This window comes from Tenrec ecaudatus, chromosome 1 (genome assembly GCF_050624435.1).
Source record: "Tenrec ecaudatus isolate mTenEca1 chromosome 1, mTenEca1.hap1, whole genome shotgun sequence".
Lineage (NCBI taxonomy): Eukaryota > Metazoa > Chordata > Mammalia > Afrosoricida > Tenrecidae > Tenrec > Tenrec ecaudatus.
The window spans coordinates 249267399-249288476 of record NC_134530.1 but is presented as its reverse complement, the minus strand read 5'-3'; the positions used below and the strand labels follow the sequence as shown (position 1 = coordinate 249288476).

The following is a 21078-nucleotide window of genomic DNA, read 5'->3' as shown; positions in this document are numbered from 1 at the left end:
TTAATTTCAACAGTCTGACAGCTTACACTATAAAGTTTTTGACTGCCTTGTTAAACTTGCCTCTTCAATATCTTATGTATTTCAATGGTACTGAAATAGTACTTTATGTTTGTAATTGTTTATACACTAGTACATTGACTTTGTATTCTATTTCTCTGAATTCACTTAATAGCTTAGTAGCTTTTTTGCAGATTTTTAAGTTATTTCCCACATATACAATCTTATCTTCTACAATTAAACATGGCTTTACTTTTTTTCCCCAAACTTTGTTCATTTATTTATTTATTTGCCTTATTGCACTTACTAGGACCTCCAAAATAATGTTGAACAGAATGGTGAGAGAAGGCAGCTTTGTCTTGTTCCTAATCTTAGGGAAGAAACAGCCAGCCTTTGGATTTATTTTTATATATAAGAATTTAGCTTTTGTCCTAAATGGGTATTGCTTGTTCTCTGTCTCAAAGTTTTCCCCACTAATTTGAAACGATACCATTACCATTTATTTAATCCCTTTATATAGTGTTTGTTTCCATATTAAGATGCTCTAATTCAGTGTTTGACGTGTGTTTTTTCTTTCCTTTCTCCTAAATTAAGGTGACCAGATTTTAACATTGGTAAAGCAGGACACCATTGATAAAACTTACATCCTGGCGAAATAGCCACATGATAGCCGAAAACCGTATACCCTAGCTTGTCGTGCATTCTTTTAAAAAATCGGGATGTCTGGTCACCTTATCCTAAATGTTACTTATTTTGTTGTTTTTAGTATGCACAGCAGAAAACACACCAAGTTAACCATTTTTACATGTACAATTCCATAACATTGATCACCCACTTCTACCCTCATCTTCCTTTCCTGAGTTATTTCTCCATCTTTCACATAAACTCACTACCTCCTAAGCATTTAGCCTTGATACATAAAAATATAATGGGAACTAGAAGATTGGGTTAGAATGTAGTATGGCACACAATTCTTTAAAAAAACAACAGTTGCCATTGAGTCAACTCTGGCTGGTGGCAAGCCCATGAGTGTCAGTGATTCTCAAGACTTGTAGAATAATCTTTCCAAACTGAGTGAGGCCACCAAATGAAAGGAAGTAAGGTACAGACAATGAACCACCAGCTTTCTGCTGGCTGAAAGAACCTGTTTGAGAAGAGTAATTTTTATCAGAGTTAAACTGTGAGATGAGCATTGCCTGATGTTTTATTCTTCAGGCAAAGGCCAAGATGGAAGTGGCAGCAAGGCAGAGAAGACGCTGAGTGACTTCGCAGCAGAGTACGCCAAGTCCAACAGAAGCACGTGCAAGGGGTGTATGGAGAAGATAGAAAAGGTGAGCATGTGGGTGTTTATGTGCGTGGGCTTCAATTGAATGTCTCGAGACAAAGGAAAATAGCGTGCACCACTAGTAGCAACAAAACATTCCACAGAGATCCTGGTCAAGAGTGGAGGAGGCGTTGGCTTTTCTTTCTGACAAAGCTTGTCCGTTTTATCCAGTCTAGTCCTTGTGTGTCGTCGTGTCCTCTGGTTAGAGAGCTGGGAAAACTTTGGAAACACAAGGGGTCTCTGTGGGACTTGGCAGTTGGTGGGGGGAGGTTATTCTATCTTTTTTAGTAGGATTAAGTTGACGAATATGATCTTCTAAGTTCTTAACCAGCCCATCAGTCCCAGAAGACTGACAACCTGTCAGATAGAATGGACAGCCATCTCCATGAGACACTGACAGAAGGGAGGGTGTACTCTAGCTCCCCACCCTTCTCTGACCTTAGTCCATATACTAGTGGCTTTGTGTAAGGCATCGATGGACAGTTCCTACCTCCATAAGGTATAGAAAATTCTTTATTATCATTTTTTAGGCCAAACCCAAATCAGTGACTTTATCATCTTCTAATCAATTCTAACTCAAAGTGACCATAAAAGGACAGGATAGAACTGCCTCTTTGGGTTTATAGACTTTAAATCTTTACTCGAGCAGACAGCCTTATCTTTCTCCCACAGAGGAGCTGGTGGATTTGAATTGCTGACCTTGTGGTTAGCAGCTCATTGCTACCAGGACTCCTTGAGAATTAAGCTAACTAGTGAGTATTTTAGCAGTGAACACACGCTAGATCTGCTCCTGTTAACCTTCTACCAGCAAAAGTGTAAGGTGAGCATTAAGGTGTCATTCATTTGAAGGGGAATGCAGAAGCAGGATTTGCTTGTCCTGAAGTGTTTCTGGTCAGTGCCCTGGACCCTCTGACTGAGTTCTCATGTCTGGGACATATTCAGGCTGGACCTCTCCCAAGAATATCAGACCTGATCAGTGTAAACCAGCACAGGATGGCAGTACTGAGCTCTCCTTACAGATCTGTCCCCTCTTCTTAGGAGGCTGTTTATATGGAAAAAGACTCGAGTGTCCTCATGAACAGGATTGGGCTGAAAATTCAGCATCATATTATGAAAAGAATGCTGTGTTTGGGGCCTGTGCTGGCTCTTTCTGGGCCTGATAGGTTTGTGTGAGACCCAGCTCTTCCCCAACATGCCAAAGCGAGTGCCTGCCCCAGATCAGCAGAAACATCTTCAGGGACATTGCTCACTCACTTGCCCCGGGCCAGGGAATGGGTATCCAAGCAGCCAAGTGGCACTAGCCCATTTAAATGAAGGTGCTGAAACTGGAAGGTAACACAGTTCTTGGTACGATAAAAGACAGAAGCCTCCCGGTGCCCCACTGCTTGTTCATCAGGCTATGGATTAGCGCAGAGGCCTCTGTGGGTTGGAACTCAGGCTTATGCTACCTGAAGACCCCTCTGATGGATGTCCTCCGCCTTTCCTTGTCTCTCCCTGATATCTGCAGGGCCAGATGCGCCTGTCTAAGAAGATGCTGGACCCAGAGAAGCCACAGATGGGTGTGATCGATCGCTGGTACCACCCAAACTGCTTCATCCAGAATAAAGAGAAACTAGGTTTCCGGCCTGAGTACATCGCTAGCCAAATTACAGGCTTTGTGCGCCTCACACCGGAAGACAAAGAATTCCTGAAGCAGCAATTCCCAGGAGTCAAGAGTGAAGGGTAGGCAGGGGCTAAGCTTTGGGGAGGGGTGTGAGGGGCACCCAGAGACCTTAGAGCGTCCATGTTGTTAGCTGCCACTGAGTCAGCCTCCAACACTGAACTCACTCTGCCTGGTCTTGTTCGATGCCCAGGATTGGTGGCAGATAGGATCCATAAGGTTTCCATTGGCTGACTTTTGAGCATAGATCTCAGGCTATGCTTCATAGTCCATCTTCATTTGGAAGCTGCTGAAGCTGACAGACGTGGAGCCTAGTGGTGTAGTGGTTACACATTGGGCTACAGTCTGCATGGTCAGCAGTTCAAAACCACCAGCAGCTCCTCCAGAGAAAGACTGGGCTTCTGACTCCCGTGAACCGTTATAGTTTCGAAGACTCCCAGAGGGTCCCTATGAGTCAGCATTGACTCGAGGGCAGTGAGAGTGAGTTTTATTTTTCTGCAATCCCTTCCTCCTGTCTTAGGTGTGTGGTCACCTTCCATTCACTTGATCCCTGGTCCCTGATGACCCACCCCATGTATAACTGAATTATACCTTTGTGATCCAAGCCTCCACTGAACCCAGCACCCCTGACTACCAAAATCAAACACTGCCGTCGAGTCAATTCCAACTCATAGAAACCTTGTAGAACAGGGTAGAACTGCCCTTAGGGTTTCTGAGACACTCTTTACAGAATGGAAGGCAAAAATCCTACCACTAACCCGTCATTCCCCTCACGGCCTTGGCTCACTCCTGTTAAGTCTCTGCCAGAATCTTCCAGGTGGTCTCATTTCTACCAAGAGGCATTTCAGAGTTCTGACACCAAACGAGCTCTGAGCAGCCCAGCCATCCGCAACTGAAGCGCTGTGTCCTGCAGTGGACGAGGTTCCGGCCTTGCTTGCAAGTGCCGCCTGCGTGGATGGACCTGGCACTCCAAGCCTGGTGTGAAATATGGGTTGGGGAGGGATTGATAAGTACAAGCAAGCTCTACAGAGAGGCATTGACATTTAAATAAGTCGAATGCATTCTAGTTAGACCATGTCACTCCGTGTCACGGGACTGCAGGCTTGTCATAGCTCTGATCCAGACATTGGTCTCTTTCAGAAAGAGAAAGGGTGATGAAGTGGATGGCACGGAAGAAGTGACTAAGAAGAAAGCTAAAAAAGAGAAAGACAAGGGCAGTAAGCTGGAAAAGGCCCTCAAGGTGAGTCCTGAACTTCTGTCTCCTTTCTCAGTTCTCTCCTCGTCCTGGAGGCAAAGCTACGGCAAGCGTGTGCCCCGTCTAACAAGACCTTTATGAAATCCTAAATTAACACTGTCACTAAGTAGCGTGAGTCATTTCCAAAATTCCTATCATCCCACTTCCTAAAGAGACAAAGCTCATATTTGGGAGAAAGGCCACCCTAGGCGACAGGTGCCATGCCCCCAGCCGAGCTAATGCAGAATCAGGTGACATTGCCACCCAAATGGTGCAATCACTCACTCTGCGTCCTAGAACTTTAAGGTCACTTTTAGCCACTGTTGTTGGGTGCTACTGACTCAGCACCAACTCAGGCAACCGTCTGTACAGCAGAATGAAACACTGTCCAGTCCTGCTCCATCCTCATGACTGAGGGTCTTTACCACATCTGATGACCTTTCAGAGACTAAGTCTCACCAGACTCCCTGCCAAAGAGCGTTCTGGAGGGTCTGCTTCTCAGATAGATGGCATCTGTTCTTCCTACAGTCTGTGATTCTTTGACTATTCTTTGCCAGCACCATAATGGAAATGCATCGGTTCTGTCATCCTCTTACTCGTTGTCCAGTTTTCACATCCATGAGAGGTGATTGAAAATACTGTGATGCACCGTAGTCCTCAAATTAATGTCTTTGCTCTTCAACATTTTAAAGGGGTCTTGTGAACCGGATTTGCCCAGTGCGATGTCATTTGAGCTCTTCTCTCTCTTTTTTTTTTTAGCTTATACTAATCTTTTTTTTAATCGTTTTAACAAGAAAAAATTTTTATTGGGCTCGTACAGCTCTGATCACAATCCATACATGCATCCATTGTGTCCAGCACATTTGTGCATTTGCTGCCATCCTTCTCAAAACATTTGCTTTCTGCTTGAGCCCTTAATATCAGCTCCTCATTTTTCCCCTCCTCCATTCTCCCCTCCCTCACAAACCTTTGGTAATTTATAAATTATTATTATTTTGTTATATTTTAACACTATCTGACGTCTCCCTTCACCTACTTTTCTGTTGTCCATCCCCCAGAGAGGAGGTTATATGTAGATCCTTGTAATCGGTTCCCCCTTTCCACTCCACCCTCCTGGTATTGCCTCTTTCAGCACTGGCCCTGAAGGGATCATCTCTCCTGGAGTCCCTGTGTTTCCAGTTCCTGTGTATGCATACCTGTGTACATCCTCTGGTCTAGCCGAATTTGTTAGGTAGATTCGGGATCATGATAGTGGGGAGGAGGAAGCATTTAGGAACTAGAGGGCAGTTGTATGTTTCATCGTTGCTACACTGCATGCTGACGCTCTCTCCTCCCCGAGACCCTTCCGTAAGGGGATGTCCAGTTGCCTACAGATGGGTCTTGGATCCCCACTCGGCACTCCCCCTCATTCACAATGTTTTGATTTTTTGTTCTTTGATGCCTGATAACTGGTCCCTTTGGCACCTCGTGATCGCACTGGCTGGTGTGCTTCTTCCATGTGGGCTTTGTTGCTTCTGAGCTAGATGGCCGCTTGTTTACCTTCAAGCCTTTAAGACCCCAGACGCTGTATCTTTTGATAGCCAGGCTCCATCAACTTTCTTCACCACATTTGCTTATGCACCCATCTTGTCTTCAACCATCATGTCGGGAAGGTGAGCATCGTGGAATGCCAGTTTAATAGAACAAAGTATTCTTGCATTGACAGGAGTACTTGGCTGCTGTTTTCTAAGTGTGGATTGTAGATACAAATACATTTAAATCCTTGACAACTTAGTCTTTTCTCCATCTTTTACATTGTCTATTGGTCCAGGTGTAAGGATTTTGTTTTTTACACTGAGTTATAATCCGTACAGAAGGGTGCCGTTCTTGGTCTTTATCAGTAAGTGCTTCAATTCCTCTTTGCTTCCGGCATGTGTTGTCTGCACAGTTCAAGTTGTTAAAGAGTCTACCTCCAATCCTGATGCTGCCTTCTTCAAATAATCCAGCTTCTCAATGAGTTTGCTCAGCATACTCATGGATTAAATATGGTGAAAATAAAATCCCGGTAAAATGCTTTTCCTGTAACATGCCCTTGGCCTGTTCAAACGACCGCCTCTTGATCTGTGTACAAGTTCTGCATGAGCACAATGAAATATTCTAGAATTCCTCTTCTTTGAAGAGTTGTCCATAGTTTTTTGTGACCTACGCAGCTGGGATGCCTTGGCTTAGTCTATAAAACACAAGTAAACATCTTTCTGGTATTCTCCACTTTTCAGCCAATATCTATGTGACATCTGTCAGCAATGATACACCTTATTCTAGGACAACGGTTCTCAACCTGTGGGTTACGACCTCCCGATTCATAACAGTAGCAAAATTACAGTTAAGAAGTAGCAAACGAAAATAATTTTATAGTTGGAGGTGGTCACCACAACATAAGGAACTGCATTAAAGAGTTGCAGCATCAGGAAGGTTGAGAACTGCTGTTCTTGGGCCTCTGCTCAATCCAGCTTGAATTTCTTGCAGCTTCCTGTACTGCTGTAACTGGATTTAAATTATCATCAGCAAAAGTGTACTTGCATGTAATATTAATAATATTTAATAATATCTGCAACTATTCCACCTTTCTTTGGAATAGGCACAAATCTGGGTCTCTTCCAGGCCCCTGGCTGGGTAGTTGTCTCCTGATATTCTTGACATCGAGATGAGCAAGTGCTTCCTACACTGTGTCAGTTTTATTAGTGGGTTTATTGTTTTTAAAGCATTTTCATTGGTGATCTGTCGTTTCTTGGGACCTTGTTTTGGGCCAAAGACTTCAATGCAGCTTGAACTTACCTCTTCCGTCCTATCAGTTCTTGATTTCAGCAGTACCTCTTGAAATGGTTGCCTGTCAACCAGTTCTATTTTGATGTTCCCTGTGTTGTTCAATATTTTGTCCCGGGAATCCTTTAGTATTCCAATTCAGGGTTTGAATTTTTGCTTCAGTTTTCTTTTTTTCTTTCAGTTTGCGACCTCCTGAGTGTGTTCTTCCCCTTCGGTTTTCTAGCTCCAGGTCTTGGCACATTTTATTATAATGCTTTGCTGTGTCTTCTCAAGCTGCCTTTTGAAATTTTATGTTCTGCCCTTGTACTCTGCATTCAAGAGTAAGTTTCAGAGTGCCCTCTGACATCCACTTTTGTCTTTCCTTTCTACCCGTCTGTTTGTTTTCTTTGTATGTTGTCACCCCAGAGTCATCTGGTCTTCTGTCATTGTTCACTGTCCAAATCTGTTCTTGAGATGGTGTCTAAGTTCAGGTAGAATGTGCTCAAGGTCGTATTCTGGATTTGTTTTGATATTCTTCAGCTCTGGCCGGAACTGGTTTATGCTTTTGACCTGTTGATATTGAGCTTTTTCTCCATTGCCTCTTTCCATCGATGTAATCGTTTTCTTCCTGTGTAGTCCATCTGGCAAGCTCCGCAGGTAGAATCTCCGTTTATGTTGTTGAAAAGTAGCCTTCACATTGAAGGATTCAATGGTCTTTAAAAATTGTCATGTGATCTCCTTCATTTCTGTCGCCAGGGCTCTATGTGTGACAACTGGTCCTTCCTCTTTCTGATTTTCGCATTCCAATCACCAGTGATTATCAATGCATCTTGATTTAGTGTTCATTTAATTTCATGCTGAAGGAGATAGAATTCTTCAGTTTCTCCATCACTGACTTTAGTTGTTGGCGTGTGCGTTTGCAATATGGTTGTATTAGCTAGACATTGTTGACATAGAGATAGCATCCTATCCACAGGCAGCATTGCTCTGTGAGGTGGGCCATTCTTCTTCAATTGTCATTCCTGACTTAGTAAGCCGTGTGATTATCCGGCTCCCAGTGACCGATACCAGGCCATTTCAACTCACTTAAGACTTTAAGTCATTGGTCTGTTTTTTTATATAATCGTTTTATTAGGGGCTCATACAATTCTTAACACCATCCATACTGCCAAGCACATTTATACATTTGTTGTCATCATCATTCTCAAAACATTTGCTTTCTACTTGAGCCCTTAATATCAGTTCCTCATTTCCCTCTCCTTCCTTACTACCCCCTCCCTCATGTACCCTTCACTAATTCATAAATTATTATTTTGTCTTATACTGTCTGACATCTCCCTTCACCCACTTTTCTGTTGTCTATCCCCCAGGGAGAAAGTTACATGTACATCCTTATAATCAGTTCCGCCTTTCCTACCCACCTTCCCTCCCCCTCCAAGTATTGCCACTCTCACCACTGGTCCTGAAGGAGTCGTCTGTCCTGGATTCCCTGTGTTTCCAGTTGCTATCTGTGCCTATGTACATCCTCTGGTCTAGCCAGATTTAAGGTAGAATTGGCATCATGATCTGGGGAGAGGATGCATTTAAGAACTAGAGGAAAGTTAGGTTTCATCGTTGCTACCTTGTACCCTGACTGGCTCATCTCCTCCCTGTAACTCTTCAGTAAAGAGGTGTCCAGTTGCCTACAGATGGGCTTTGGGTCTCTACTCTGCACTCATCCTCATTTACAATGATAAGATTTTTTGTTCTTTGATGCCTGAGACCTGATCCCTTCGACACCTCGTCACACGGGCTAGTGTGCTTCTTCGATGTGGGCTTTGTTGCTTCTGAGCTAGATGGCTGCTTGTTTACCTTCAAGCCTCTAAGACCCCAGATACTTTATCTTTTAATAGCCGGGCACCATCAGCTTTCTTCACCACATTTCTTATGCACACATTTGTCTTCAGTGATCATATCGGGAAGTTGGACACCCACTGATATGATTTTTTTGTTCTTTGATGTCTGTTACCTGGTCCCTTCTACACCTCGTGGTCACACATGCTGGTGTACTTCTTCCATGTGGGCTTTGATGCTTCTGAGCTAGATGGCTGCTTGTTTATCTGCAAACTTTTAACCTCCCTGGCAGTCTAATTGTGTCAGTAATTTTGTACCCAAAGTGGTGCATTGTTTTGCATGAGCTTTGTTGTTTTATATTGTAGGCCTGTAATTCTTAAGAAATTGCTCATTTTAAACTAACAACCTTCCTCTAGTTCTTAATTGCTTCCTCCCCCCAACTACCATGATCCCAATTCTACCTTGCAAACCTGGTTAGATCAGAGGACGCACGGTAGTACAGATGGGAAGTGGAAACACAGGGAATCCACAACAGATGAACTCCTCGGTGGTGGAAGTGGCGATACCAGGATGGAAGGGTGGGTAGAAAGGGGGAACTGATCACAAGGATCTACATATAACCTCCTCCCTGGGGGATGGGCAACAGAAAAGTGGGTGAAGGGAGACGCCGGGCAGTGTAAGATAAGATAAAATAATAATTTATAAATTACCAAGGGTTCATGGGGGAGGGGAAAGGGTGGAGGGGGGAGAAAATGAGCTGATTCCAGGTACCCAAGCGGAAAGCGAGTTGTAAGAATGATGAGGGCAACGACACAATTGATGTATTGTGAATTGTGATAAGAGTTGTATGGCCCCGATAAAATGATTTTTTTTAAAAGAAATAAATTACTCACTTTAATCTCTCTAGTAGACATTCCAGGTGTGATCAATTTTAACATCCCTGGAGATCTAATTATGTCAGTAATTTTGTTAAGGGACATCTCTGCAGTGTAATCCGGAGTGTGGCTCGGGGTTACCACTTCTGACAGTTAACATTCACCCTGTGCCACACTCGGGATTACTGCCAGGGAGATTAAGACCCCAGATGCTTATCTTATGATAGCCGGACACCAGCTGCTTTCTTCACCACGTTTGCTTGTGCACACGTTTGTCTTCAGCGATCGTGTCGGGCAGGTGAGCATCATGGAATGCCAATTTAATAGAACTACGTGTTCTTGCATTGAGTAAGTACTTGAGTGGAGGTCCAATGTCCATCTGCTGCCTTAATACTAAACCTATAAATATAAATATATGCACATAGATCTGTTTCCCCGTCATCCTACATAAATATATTTACATTTGTACATGCCTGTATTTAGACCTCTATAAATGCCCTTAGCCTCCTTGTTCTTTCCTCTGTTTCCTTTGACTTTCCTCTTGTCCCCCTGTCATGCTCAGGCTTCATTTGGGTTTCAGTAATTCCTCGGTTACATTGCCCTTGCTGAATCCTTACCAGCCCTTTCTCACCCTTCTTACCACTAATTTTGGATCATTTGTTGCTCCCTTGTCAGATCATTGGTCTTTATGGCCCATTCCAGTTATGACGACTTGCAGTATTCTTACATTGTGTTAATTTCACATTCTTTTGGGGGGGCTCACACAGCTCTTCATACATCATTCTGTCAAGCACATTTCATGTTCTTGTTCATGGATATTTGCACGTGTTTCTTCCCATGTTGAGTAAAGCTTTCCTGCATCCACGTCCTTGAGGTTCACAATGCTTTGAGGCGGTAGCTCTCTCCCAGTCGTATTTTGAGTGCCTTCCCACCTGAGGGGCTTCTCTTCCAGAACTATGTCTGACAGTGAGTGTCCTACAGTATTCATAAGGTTTTCAGTGGCCACAGCCTATTCCTGCTTGGTAATGTGTTCTCCTCGGGTTCTCTTGAAACCCGTTTGCCATGCGTGCCCCTGCCGTTACTTAAAATACCATTGGCATCGCTTCTAGCAACACCAGCCACCACAGTATGATCCCCTTGTGCATGAGTGATGATTTTAAACATGGGAGGTGACTACTAAATTCAAGAGTCCCAGCCATTCTGAACCAGTAATACTTGCCATCTTGCTGCCTCCAACTCCCGGTGACCCCACTGTGTCCTAAGAGAGCTCTTCCGCAGGATTCCGTTTTGAAGTAGCTGCGCCTTTTCTGCTTAGGCGCCTCTTGGTGAACAGCACCCACTGACTTCTGTTAGACGACAAGCACTTAACCCTTTGCACCCAGGCAGGTGCCTTGAAGAGATCATTTCCTTAACCTGTCATAGTGAAAAATAAAAGGAATGAGACATAGCTGCATGAAAATATGAAAGGTAATGAGTGCATTTGCTGAAAGGAGAAAGTACCCATGAATTCAGTAATCCCCGACCAGAGTTTTTTGCTGTTGATTACTCATGTGTTACAAAACATTACTCCAGGTAACGCTTGGTGTTTGGGAAACTTGGGGGAAACCACTAGTGTCTTCTTGGGGGCATGATTTCCATGAGCCATCTGCTTGGCTCTTGTGAATGGTGGTTTGAGAATTAGAAGCCGTTTCTAAAGTCATGCCAGTTGCTTCACAAATTATCACATTGAAAAACATGTAATTTGTATGTGGGGCTCTTGTATATGCCATTCTGAACGCCTGGTGTTCTCTCGCTCCATCACGGAGCGGCAGAAAGTGACAGTCCTCCCACTGCCTCCCCAGCTAATGCATGTGGTTTGCTGGCTCCCTTTCCCAGTCACATGGGTGAACTGGTGGTCCTTCTTCATTAGACTTTTTCTTCAGCGTTGGCACCTGCTGGGCTCCCAGCATCTTTAGAAAGGAAGCAGCTCTGTCAGTCGTGTTACTTGCTGGCAGTGAGCCTGTGTGCAACGTATGGCCAGCAAGCACCCTCCTCTCCAGGTTACAGAGTTGGGGTCTGACGCCGAAATAGCTCATAGCAGCTGCTCACACTCCTGAAGTGGGAGAGGAGCACACAACCTCAACTCTCCCAACAGAGGGGCTACTAACTTCCTCTGCAAGTTGAGGTGAGAGAAAATGAGCAGAGATAAGCAAATCAACCAACAAAAAGTAGGCCAACAGTAATTACATAACAACTTAATGCTATTAAATTCATACTAAATGAATGTCATACATTAAAAAGATGCTAAGTTCTACTTTAATGTGTGAAGTAATGTTGTCTGGCAGTGAGCTGGAGTTGTCCTGATGGCAACAGCTTCCATTTTAGAAAAACTTCATACATGATAAGAATTTAGCATGTAACCAATCCGGGGACAAGGGAACAACAAGTGAACTAAAACCAGTGGAGAGAAGGGCGTAGGATGCTTACTTAGTGAGGCTTAATCAAGGGCAATGTAGCAACAAGGAATTACTAAATGAATGAAGGCCGAACATAATGGTGGGACAAGAGGAAAGTAAAAGGAAATAGAGGAAAGAACCAGGAGTCAAAGGATATTTATAGAGGTCTAAATACAGGCATGTACATATGTAAATATATATGTAAAACGAGGGGAATAGGACTATAGACTCATCTATATGTTAAGTATTAAGGTTACAGATGGACATTGGGCCTTGACTCGTGTTCTCCCTCAACACAAGAGCACTTTGTTCTAATAATCCAGCATTCTGTGATGCTCACCAACCCGACATGATTACTAAAGACAAAAATGGTAGGTACATAAACAGATGTGGTGAAGAAAGCTGATGGTGCCCGGCTATCAAAAGATAATAGCATCTAGAGTCTTAAAGGTTTAAAGATTAAACACTTAGCCATCTAGCTGAGAAGCAACAAAGCCCACATAGATGAAGCACACCAGCCTGTATGATCACGAGGTGTCGATGGGATCAGGCATCTAAGACCTGGAACAAAATCATACCCAATGTGAATTGGGGGATCAGTGAGGGCATGGATTGGAGACCCAGTGCCCATCTGTAGACAATTGGACATCCCATAACAGAGGGGTCACAGGGAAGAGATGAGCCAGTCAGGGTGCAGTGTAGCACCGATGAAACAACTTTCCTCTAGTTCTTTGGTGCTTCCTTTTCCCGACTACCCTGACCTCAATTCTACCTTAAAAAGCGTATTAGACCAGAGCATGCACACTGCTGCAGATAAGAGGCCGCAACACAGGGAATCCAGGACAGATTAACCTTTCATAGCCATATGAATAGGGATAGGGGGAGGGTTTGGGGGTCAAAAGGGGAATTGATCACAGGATCAGCATATAACCCTCTCCCAGGGGGACAAATAACAGAAAAACGGGTGAGGGGCAATGGAGGATAAGAGATGAAAATAATCTATAGCAGGGGTCCTCAAACTTTTTTAACAGGGCCAGTTCACTGTCCCTCAGACCTGTTGGAAGACTGGACAAATTCTTATGAACACTGCACATAACTTACTTTGAAGTAAAAATGCAAAATGGGCAAAAAATACCCGGCAGACAGATAAATGTCCTTTGTGGGCCGCATGTGGCCCACTGGCCGTAGTTTGAGGACCACTGATCTACAACTTATCAAGGGTTCTGAGGGGGCGGGGCGGGGAAGAAATGGGGAGCTGATATCAGGGGCTCAAGTGGGAAGAGAGTACTTTGAAAATGATGATGGCAGCAAATGTGCTTGACACACTGGATTATGATAAGAGATTTAAGAGTATTAAATAAAATATTTCATTTTATATTAATCTTTAAAATAAAACAATTGTTTAATAAAAGTATTCAATAAAAAATAAGAATTTAGCATGCGATTAAAGAAAATACAACCAGTTTCTTTAAAGTTGGTTGAGAATATCTCTTCCCCTCCCTCATCACCTTGCCTCAGTTGGCACTTGGTGGGGAGGCTAAGGGTTGACCCTGTGCACAGCCTAGTGCTTCTTGGGTCCTAAGGTGTGTCTCCGGGCTTGCTTCTAAGGGTTGGTCCCACAGGCCTGGTTTCTGTGAAACCAGCTCTCCTACGTGGTCTCCTGGCCCTCTGCCGTCTTCTCAGACAATCCACTCCAGCTTTAATTCGATAGCCACAGGTAGATGGATCAGATTGCATGTTTCCACCGGATCATACCAGCCTTTTGGAGGCTAACTCAGCTAATTTGCAAGTTTGTTTGGTCGCTAACTAAGACCAGGGTTAGAATGCTTACCTGGGTTGGATTTCTGTCTTTTCTGTAGGCCCAGAATGACCTGATTTGGAATGTCAAGGATGAGCTAAAGAAGGCGTGTTCGACAAATGACCTGAAGGAGCTCCTCATCTTCAACAAGCAGCAAGTGCCTTCTGGGGAGTCGGCGGTGAGCTGCCCTTGCGTGAAGTGGGACGCAGCGTGAGATGACCCCACTCCCTCTGGAGTGGCGCCCTAGTGACATGCGGAGGCCCTCGTGTGAATGCCTGCACAATACTAACCACAGGCAGTGAGAATTGAGTAGTTGTGTTGTGTGGTCACCATCACTACCATGGTCACCATTTTCCCAGGCTCGGGCATCTTTGCCTGTCATTAATGGGTTGTACATTGCCTTTTGTTTTCCTGCTGTATATTTTGGCTTGTGTTCTCTCTGGACCTGAGCTCCCCAAGGGCTGCTAGGCCTGCAGAGGCCTTACAGATCCAGCTGGCCCCCTCTGGGCCCTTTTTCTGGAATTGAGGTTTGCAGTGTACCTTGTGCAGTGGCAGCAGGTACTGTGGACTTTACCTTTATTCCTAATTACTGAGGGATAGGGGAGTTCCAGGAATGTGTCACGCACAGAAAGAAGGTCTTAGTAACCTCAAAAACACAGCCCAAGTCTATCCCAACTGCCTGGGCATTATAAATAGCCTCGGGGAAAGCCCTAAGGAGAAGCTAATGCAGATTCTTCATCCCTCATCAATAAGTGTCCTTGAAAGTTGCCTTTCTACTCTCTCTCTCTAACACGGTTTTGCACTGGCTTCAGATCTTGGACCGAGTAGCCGATGGGATGGTGTTTGGTGCCCTCCTCCCCTGCGAGGAATGCTCTGGCCAGCTGGTTTTTAAGAGTGATGCCTATTACTGTACCGGGGACGTCACTGCGTGGACCAAATGTATAGTCAAGACACAGACACCCAACCGCAAGGAGTGGGTGACTCCAAAGGTAGGCTGGTGGTGGAGTTGTGCTGGGACTTGGTTCCTCCCCTGTGCTCTTGCCTACCTTCCAGGTCGCCAAGACAGCAGTGCAGTATTGCTCAGGCTTCTTCAGGCTGGGCCGTTCTCATAATCAGACCACAGAATTACACTATGGTCCCGAATGTTCGCCAATGTAACAAATGTAGATCCAGTTGATATCTAACTGGAGTATAATGTTAATTGTAAAAAAATCTTGCTTGACAGGACCATGAATTATTTTTGCTTTTGTTGACTGAGTGCCAACTATGTGCTGGGCACTGTTCAAGGCGCAGCAGATAGAGAATGATTTTTGCCATTGTGATCTTCGTTCTCAAGGGCATTTCCTTGCCCGCGGGGGGAGGGGAGGGTGTCATGTCCCTCCTGTTATTAAGGTCATCTTTCTCTAACGGAGCTGGGTTGTGAGAAAACCTCAGTTTGTGAATGTCAGTTGGATGCTGTGCTGTGGGAGTGTCTTGACGCTGTCTCTGGGTACTGGCTGCCAAAAGGACACACTGCGTCCTGGCAGAACACACCTGGCGCCTAGGTGAGTCGTGGGTCTGCTCTTGCTGGGAGTTGGTGTCAGTCCAGTTCCCTGACTTCCTGTGCCCATTCCCAGGAGTCACGGGCATCTGGCATGGTGACTGGCACTTGCTGTGTTGTGGGATGCCCATTAGCACATCTGACAAACTCCTCGGTGTGTAGCACTGAGCTCCATTCTCCCCTGGGCCTGTGACAAGAGCTTGTCCTGCATCCTGTGTTCACTGCCAGGCTTGCTTCTGTTCTTTTCCTTGAACACTCTGTCTACAGGGAACCTGACCACATCACACCCCTACCCCCACCACTGACGTCAGCTACCGTTTTATCCAGGCTTTGCTCACTAAATAAGGGCATGGCAGGAAGGGCTGTTGTTGGTGAGCTGCAAGCTTAGGAGCATAGGAGAGGTGGTATCTCCCTTAGCGTCGTGGAACACTGCTGTGAACCACTTGTTCTAAAGAGCAAACGATGTTCCCAGGACTCGGAGTTAGTGGATCAGGCTGCTCTGCGTCTCTTCGTCCTTGGCAGGGGTGGAGGGGAGATGACCCAGGGTTCCTTTGGCTTACAGTCTTAGTTCATTGCTAGTTGGTGGACCCACCACTGCAGTACCAGCCACGTTAAATGTGGGAGACGGAGTAATTCTACGAACCAGGGACTGGAGAGCGATCATGCTGTTTCTCTCTCGAGAAGCTTTGCATTTTTCTTTTATGTTAGTCATCTTTGAACAAAGATAAAAGCCAGTGATATGGTTTGTTTTTTTGCGTGGACAAACCAGACCCTGTCTGCCCGACTGGTGGGTGGGTTGGTTGGTTGTTCATTTATTTGTTTTAGGGAAAGTGGCTTCTTAATAACTAAAATGTGTTTTATTTAGGAATTCCAGGAAATCTCTTACCTCAAGAAACTGAAAATCAAAAAGCAGGACCGCCTGTTCCTTCCCGAGACCAGCACCCCAGTGGCAGCCGCACCAGCACCCCCATCCCCCATAGCCGCAGCTCCTGTTACTGAGAACTCCTCAGCTCCGGCAGGTAATGAGTGAACGACAGGGCCAGGCTAGGGGTCTAACCTGAGAGCCACTCCATGCACGGCCCTTACCCTCATGCTCTAGTCCCGCCTTAAGAAAGTATCCTCCTGGGTTTCTCTTTGTGATTTAACTTGTTTTAATGCCACCAACTAGATTCTAACTCAAGTAGAGGTTCACTCCATGGGGGTTCCAAAACAGTGTTTCCTGAGATGTCTGGATAGCAGCAAACTCCCAGACTTTTAGTCGTCAAATGCCTAATCAGGGCACCACACTGGGATTCTTTCCCATAAGCAACAGATAGCAAATGCCTTTTTGTGTGTGTGTGTGTGTGTGTGTGTGTGTCGCTTTGGCTGTCCTAAGAAAACCAGGTTACTTCGATGATAGTCCGATGCCCTGCCTTCCGCTGCCCTGCACAGCACCGTTTCCCTCTTTGGGAGCAGACCTGTGCCCACTCAGTCTCCTGAGCCTGACTGCGTTACTGATCCTCCGTGCCAACGAGGAGCAATACACGAGTATGCTTTGTGCTGCTAGTTGAAGAGACCCATGCCTTTGTTTGGTCATAGTAGCATGGCACCACCATCTGGTGACTAATGCCATGGTTCTGATGGGTGAAGGACAAAGGTCTTAGCCCTGAACTTGAGCTTGTCAGTGTCCTTCCCTATGCCCAGCCATAAACCAAGCCCTGGCTGGGCCTCTCTGCCTGGGGCCAGTGGGCACTAGGGTAACAGTGTGGGTGGTCACTGTGCCCCCAGCCTGGTGCCTGAAGCCCAGATTGCAGTGTCTGCAGGTGGACCAGACAGGACTGGTCCTGCTCCAGGGGCCCCTCCCCTGCTCTCCCCTCACTTGTGGTTCACATACAAATGGTCTTACTCCCCCTGTGGAGACCTCAGCGGCTTTTCAATTGAGCCCTGTTTGGAGGCCCTGGGTGCTTGCCATCTGAGGGACTTCTTCCTACAGCATTTCTTGTTGTAGAAGCGCAACCCTGGTATTGCATTTTCCTATGCAGCAAACAGCGGCCTGGGACTGTCCAGCTTGAGGTCACTCAGGTCAGCTCAGTGTGATTGTACTACACAGTTTGGTGACTCATGGAGATGCATCATTTTTTAAATGGACTTATTAGCACCACATGCAGATTACTCCTTGTCTTAGACATGAGAGGGAGAATAATCAGGACTGTGATCCCTTGTGAACTCATCTTCTCTTCCCCTTGCCGGCCTCCTGTACCATTCCCAAAACACTATGTCCTAGTCTGTCCTCTGGGGCAGAGCCAGAGTTGTCCACTTTGCCCAAAACCATGGTCAGCAGTGCTGACCTCTTTGTACACCTGGGTGGGTCCTCTCTGAAGGGTCTGTGTAAGCAACTCATCGTCAGTTCTGTGCCTTCATCGCCTCTGCTTCACCTCCGCTTTTTATAGGCTTTTTCTTAAAGAAGGGGCCCTGGTGTTGCTGCCGGAATTTATTTGGGTTGCTAGTCAGCAGCTGCTCTGCAGGAGAAAGCAGCGCCTGGGTGGCTGCTCCCGTGAGAACGTGCAGCCTGCAAGCCCTCTGGAGGCTGCTGTGCGTTGGAACCTACTCGATGGCGGTGGTTTCTTGTCTTGGTTCTTTTCCTTAAGGAGAAGCTGATGAGTGGGATGCCAAGGCCATCCAGGGACCCTACACCTGCATCTGGCCTGGCTAGCCCTGGTACCCAGCCTGCGCCTGCCCCTCTCTCACCCAGCAGCAGCTCCAAACTCAGCCCTGCCCAGTGATCTCTCTTTCATTCCAGACAAGCCGCTGTCCAACATGAAGATACTAACTCTGGGGAAGCTCTCCCGGAACAAAGAGGACGTGAAGGCCATGATTGAGGAGCTCGGGGGCAAGCTGACCGGGACAGCCAACAAGGCCTCCCTGTGCATCAGCACCCAGAGTGAGTGCCAGCTGCTTGTACACCAGGGTGGTGCCGTCTCCTGGGCTGGGGTGAGGAGTAAATAGGAGAGTCCTAGCTGTAGTGTCTCACATGCAAGTGGCATTCCAAACCTGTGTTCTTCTCACTAGGGTCATTGTTCGGGTTTTTATGAAAGGAAAGCAGTGGGTTCGTACTTTGCATTGTCGTGTAGAACCATAGCTATTCCCTGTCCCCAACTCAAGACTGTAAGCCACCACTCTCCTCACCTGGCTTTGCTCCCCGAGGGGTTAGTGAGGTTATGGCCGGGACAGAAGTCCGCAGCTCAGTTAAGTCCAGAAATGCAGCGTTCCCTGAAGGTAAAGCGGTTTCTTGGTGGCCGCGTTAGGCTGACATGAGTAGACCACGTTTGTTTGCGAGTTCAGTGTCCTTTTTGTTTGCCGTGTCTACTAGCAGCTCGTTGTAAGGAATTTGATTGAAGGAGGTAGCCCTCCCTCGTCATAGCTCACAGAGAGAGTGGGGAGAAGTGTTGGAACGGGAAGAGCACGTAATCACTCAGTTTGTCAGGCACAGAGAGCTGTTCAGAAGCAGGCCGCTCGTCCTTTCTTGTAAGGCGCCTCGGTGGCCCTCAACGTCTAGCCTGGCACATTGACTATTTGCCCCTCCCAGAGACTCTTGAGTGTTCGGAAGTACTCTGTAAATGTGACGCTGTGGTTACGTTTATGTAGAGATTTCAGCTTAGTTTGAAACTCACTTTCTGGTCCTCCTGCGATTTGAACAGAGGAGGTGGAGAAGATGACCAAGAAGATGCAGGAAATAAAAGAAGCCAACATCCGCGTTGTGTCTGAGGATTTCCTCCAGGACATCTCAGGTTCCACCAAGAGCCTTCAGGAGCTTTTTTCGGTGCATATATTGTCCACCTGGGGGGCTCAGGTGAAGACAGAGCCTGCGGAAGTCGTGGTTCCAAAGGCAAAGTCGGGGCCCACACTCCCCAAGAAGAGCAAGGCCCCGGTCAAGGAGGAAGGTAAGGGCGTTTCTGCTCATCCTGCCACAGGGCCTGGCGCTGGCCCAGCCCCGCCACACTGCCGCCCAGAGCCTCTCCCTGTACATTCCTGAGATGGTCTGTGGGATGCTGCCCCGGCCAGTGTCCTCAGCTCTTGTTTCCACTGGACATAAATGGGAGGGGCTTCCAAGGGGTGGTGGGCTATCCACAGATGCCGCGCTGGTGAGCGGTAAAAGTAGAAAGAGCTCTTGTTCATTATTTTTAACTTAACATTTCCATCTCTCCACCCCTGCCCCAAGATAACAGCAAATCTGAAAAGAGAATGAAGCTGACTCTCAAAGGAGGAGCAGCTGTGGACCCTGACTCTGGTAAGCAGCAGGGTGGCTGCTCCCACCCCTTGGACAGGAGTCGGGGGGAGGCTCCTCCCCACAGCACTCCTGATGGAGGGATGGTGCCTTGGCCCTTGTCTGTCCCTCACAGCCTCCCCAGTGTTGAGAACACATGTGTTCGTTAGTGGTGTGCGTGTGTCTAGGCAGATGTGAACCCCAGTGTCTTAAAGTCCCCCTTCTCTGTAAGTGTTCCAGCCATTCACAAAGAAACTATAGTAGCTTTGCCTTGTGACAGGTCTGGAACATTCCGCACATGTCCTGGAGAAAGGCGGAAAGGTCTTCAGTGCCACGCTGGGCCTGGTGGACATCATCAAAGGAACCAATTCCTACTACAAGCTACAGCTTCTGGAGGATGATAAAGAAAGCAGGTGCGTCTGGAAAGGAGTGTGCCCCCTAAAAGGCATAGCCATTGTCGGTAGCATTCAGTGCTGTGCCAACATGTAGCTAAACCATGTAACTAGAGAATTACGGTAGCCTAATCACAAAGGATAAGAGTAGTATGAGGACATTCAGGAGCCAAGGGGAGCTTTTGCCGGCCTTCTGCCCAATCTTTGCAGCTGTGTGGTGATATTTTACATAGTCTTCCAATTTTACATATATATACCGTATATATTCGAGTATAAGCCAACCCAAATATCAGTGAGGTACCTAATTTTACCACAAAAAATTGCATTAAAATGAGCTGGAAAACTTAGCTTATACACGAGTATATATGGTGTATTATACAAACATATATAATCCTATTGGGCATACATATACTCTCAGCATCTTTAGGTGGTACGGTTACCAGCTCAAGCCCACCCAGAAACACTGGAGGACCAGGCTCAGATCTGCTACCAAACCCACAGCATCACGGAGCAGTTCTCGGAGGCCATACATTGGAACACCTAGCAGCAGCAGCAGCAATCTTTTAAGCTACTTAAAAGTATCTAGTTGTTTTGGGGTTTTTTTAGCACCATTGCATCTATTTGGACACTAAAAAAATACACTTGGGCAAGCCTTGAGCTGACTTTTTAATGGCATTTCAGCTCTCTCTGGTTGCTCAGGATGTTTGTGGTACTTTTGGTTTTGTTTTGGTTTCTTTTCTTTTTCCTGGACCATGGTGGAAATAGGCCACCTCTCAGATCTTGGAGAGGGTGAGGCACTATCCTAGCTTTAAGCATCCATGTATGTCCCGGCTGGGCAGCCTTCCTTTCTATCGTCACATGGGACAAGGCTCTATGAAAAATGGTAGGGTTCACAGAGAAGGCTCAGCTGTTAAATTCTAATCGGGTTTGGGGATGTATGTACTCTGTTCTGGTCACTTAAATTTA

General features: G+C 46.2%; 1 protein-coding gene across 1 annotated transcript in view; it reads left to right on the top strand.

The window, feature by feature from the left end:
• Window positions 1–21078, top strand: part of PARP1 (poly(ADP-ribose) polymerase 1) — a 57711-nt gene that overhangs the window by 12594 nt on the left and 24039 nt on the right. Inside the window, exons 3-12 of the mRNA XM_075531056.1 lie at window positions 1213–1328; window positions 2829–3043; window positions 4122–4221; window positions 13999–14115; window positions 14750–14926; window positions 16343–16496; window positions 18257–18397; window positions 19155–19397; window positions 19676–19744; window positions 20001–20133. Of these exons, the coding sequence (XP_075387171.1) occupies window positions 1213–1328; window positions 2829–3043; window positions 4122–4221; window positions 13999–14115; window positions 14750–14926; window positions 16343–16496; window positions 18257–18397; window positions 19155–19397; window positions 19676–19744; window positions 20001–20133 (1465 nt within the window). The remainder of the gene's footprint in view (window positions 1–1212; window positions 1329–2828; window positions 3044–4121; window positions 4222–13998; window positions 14116–14749; window positions 14927–16342; window positions 16497–18256; window positions 18398–19154; window positions 19398–19675; window positions 19745–20000; window positions 20134–21078) is intronic.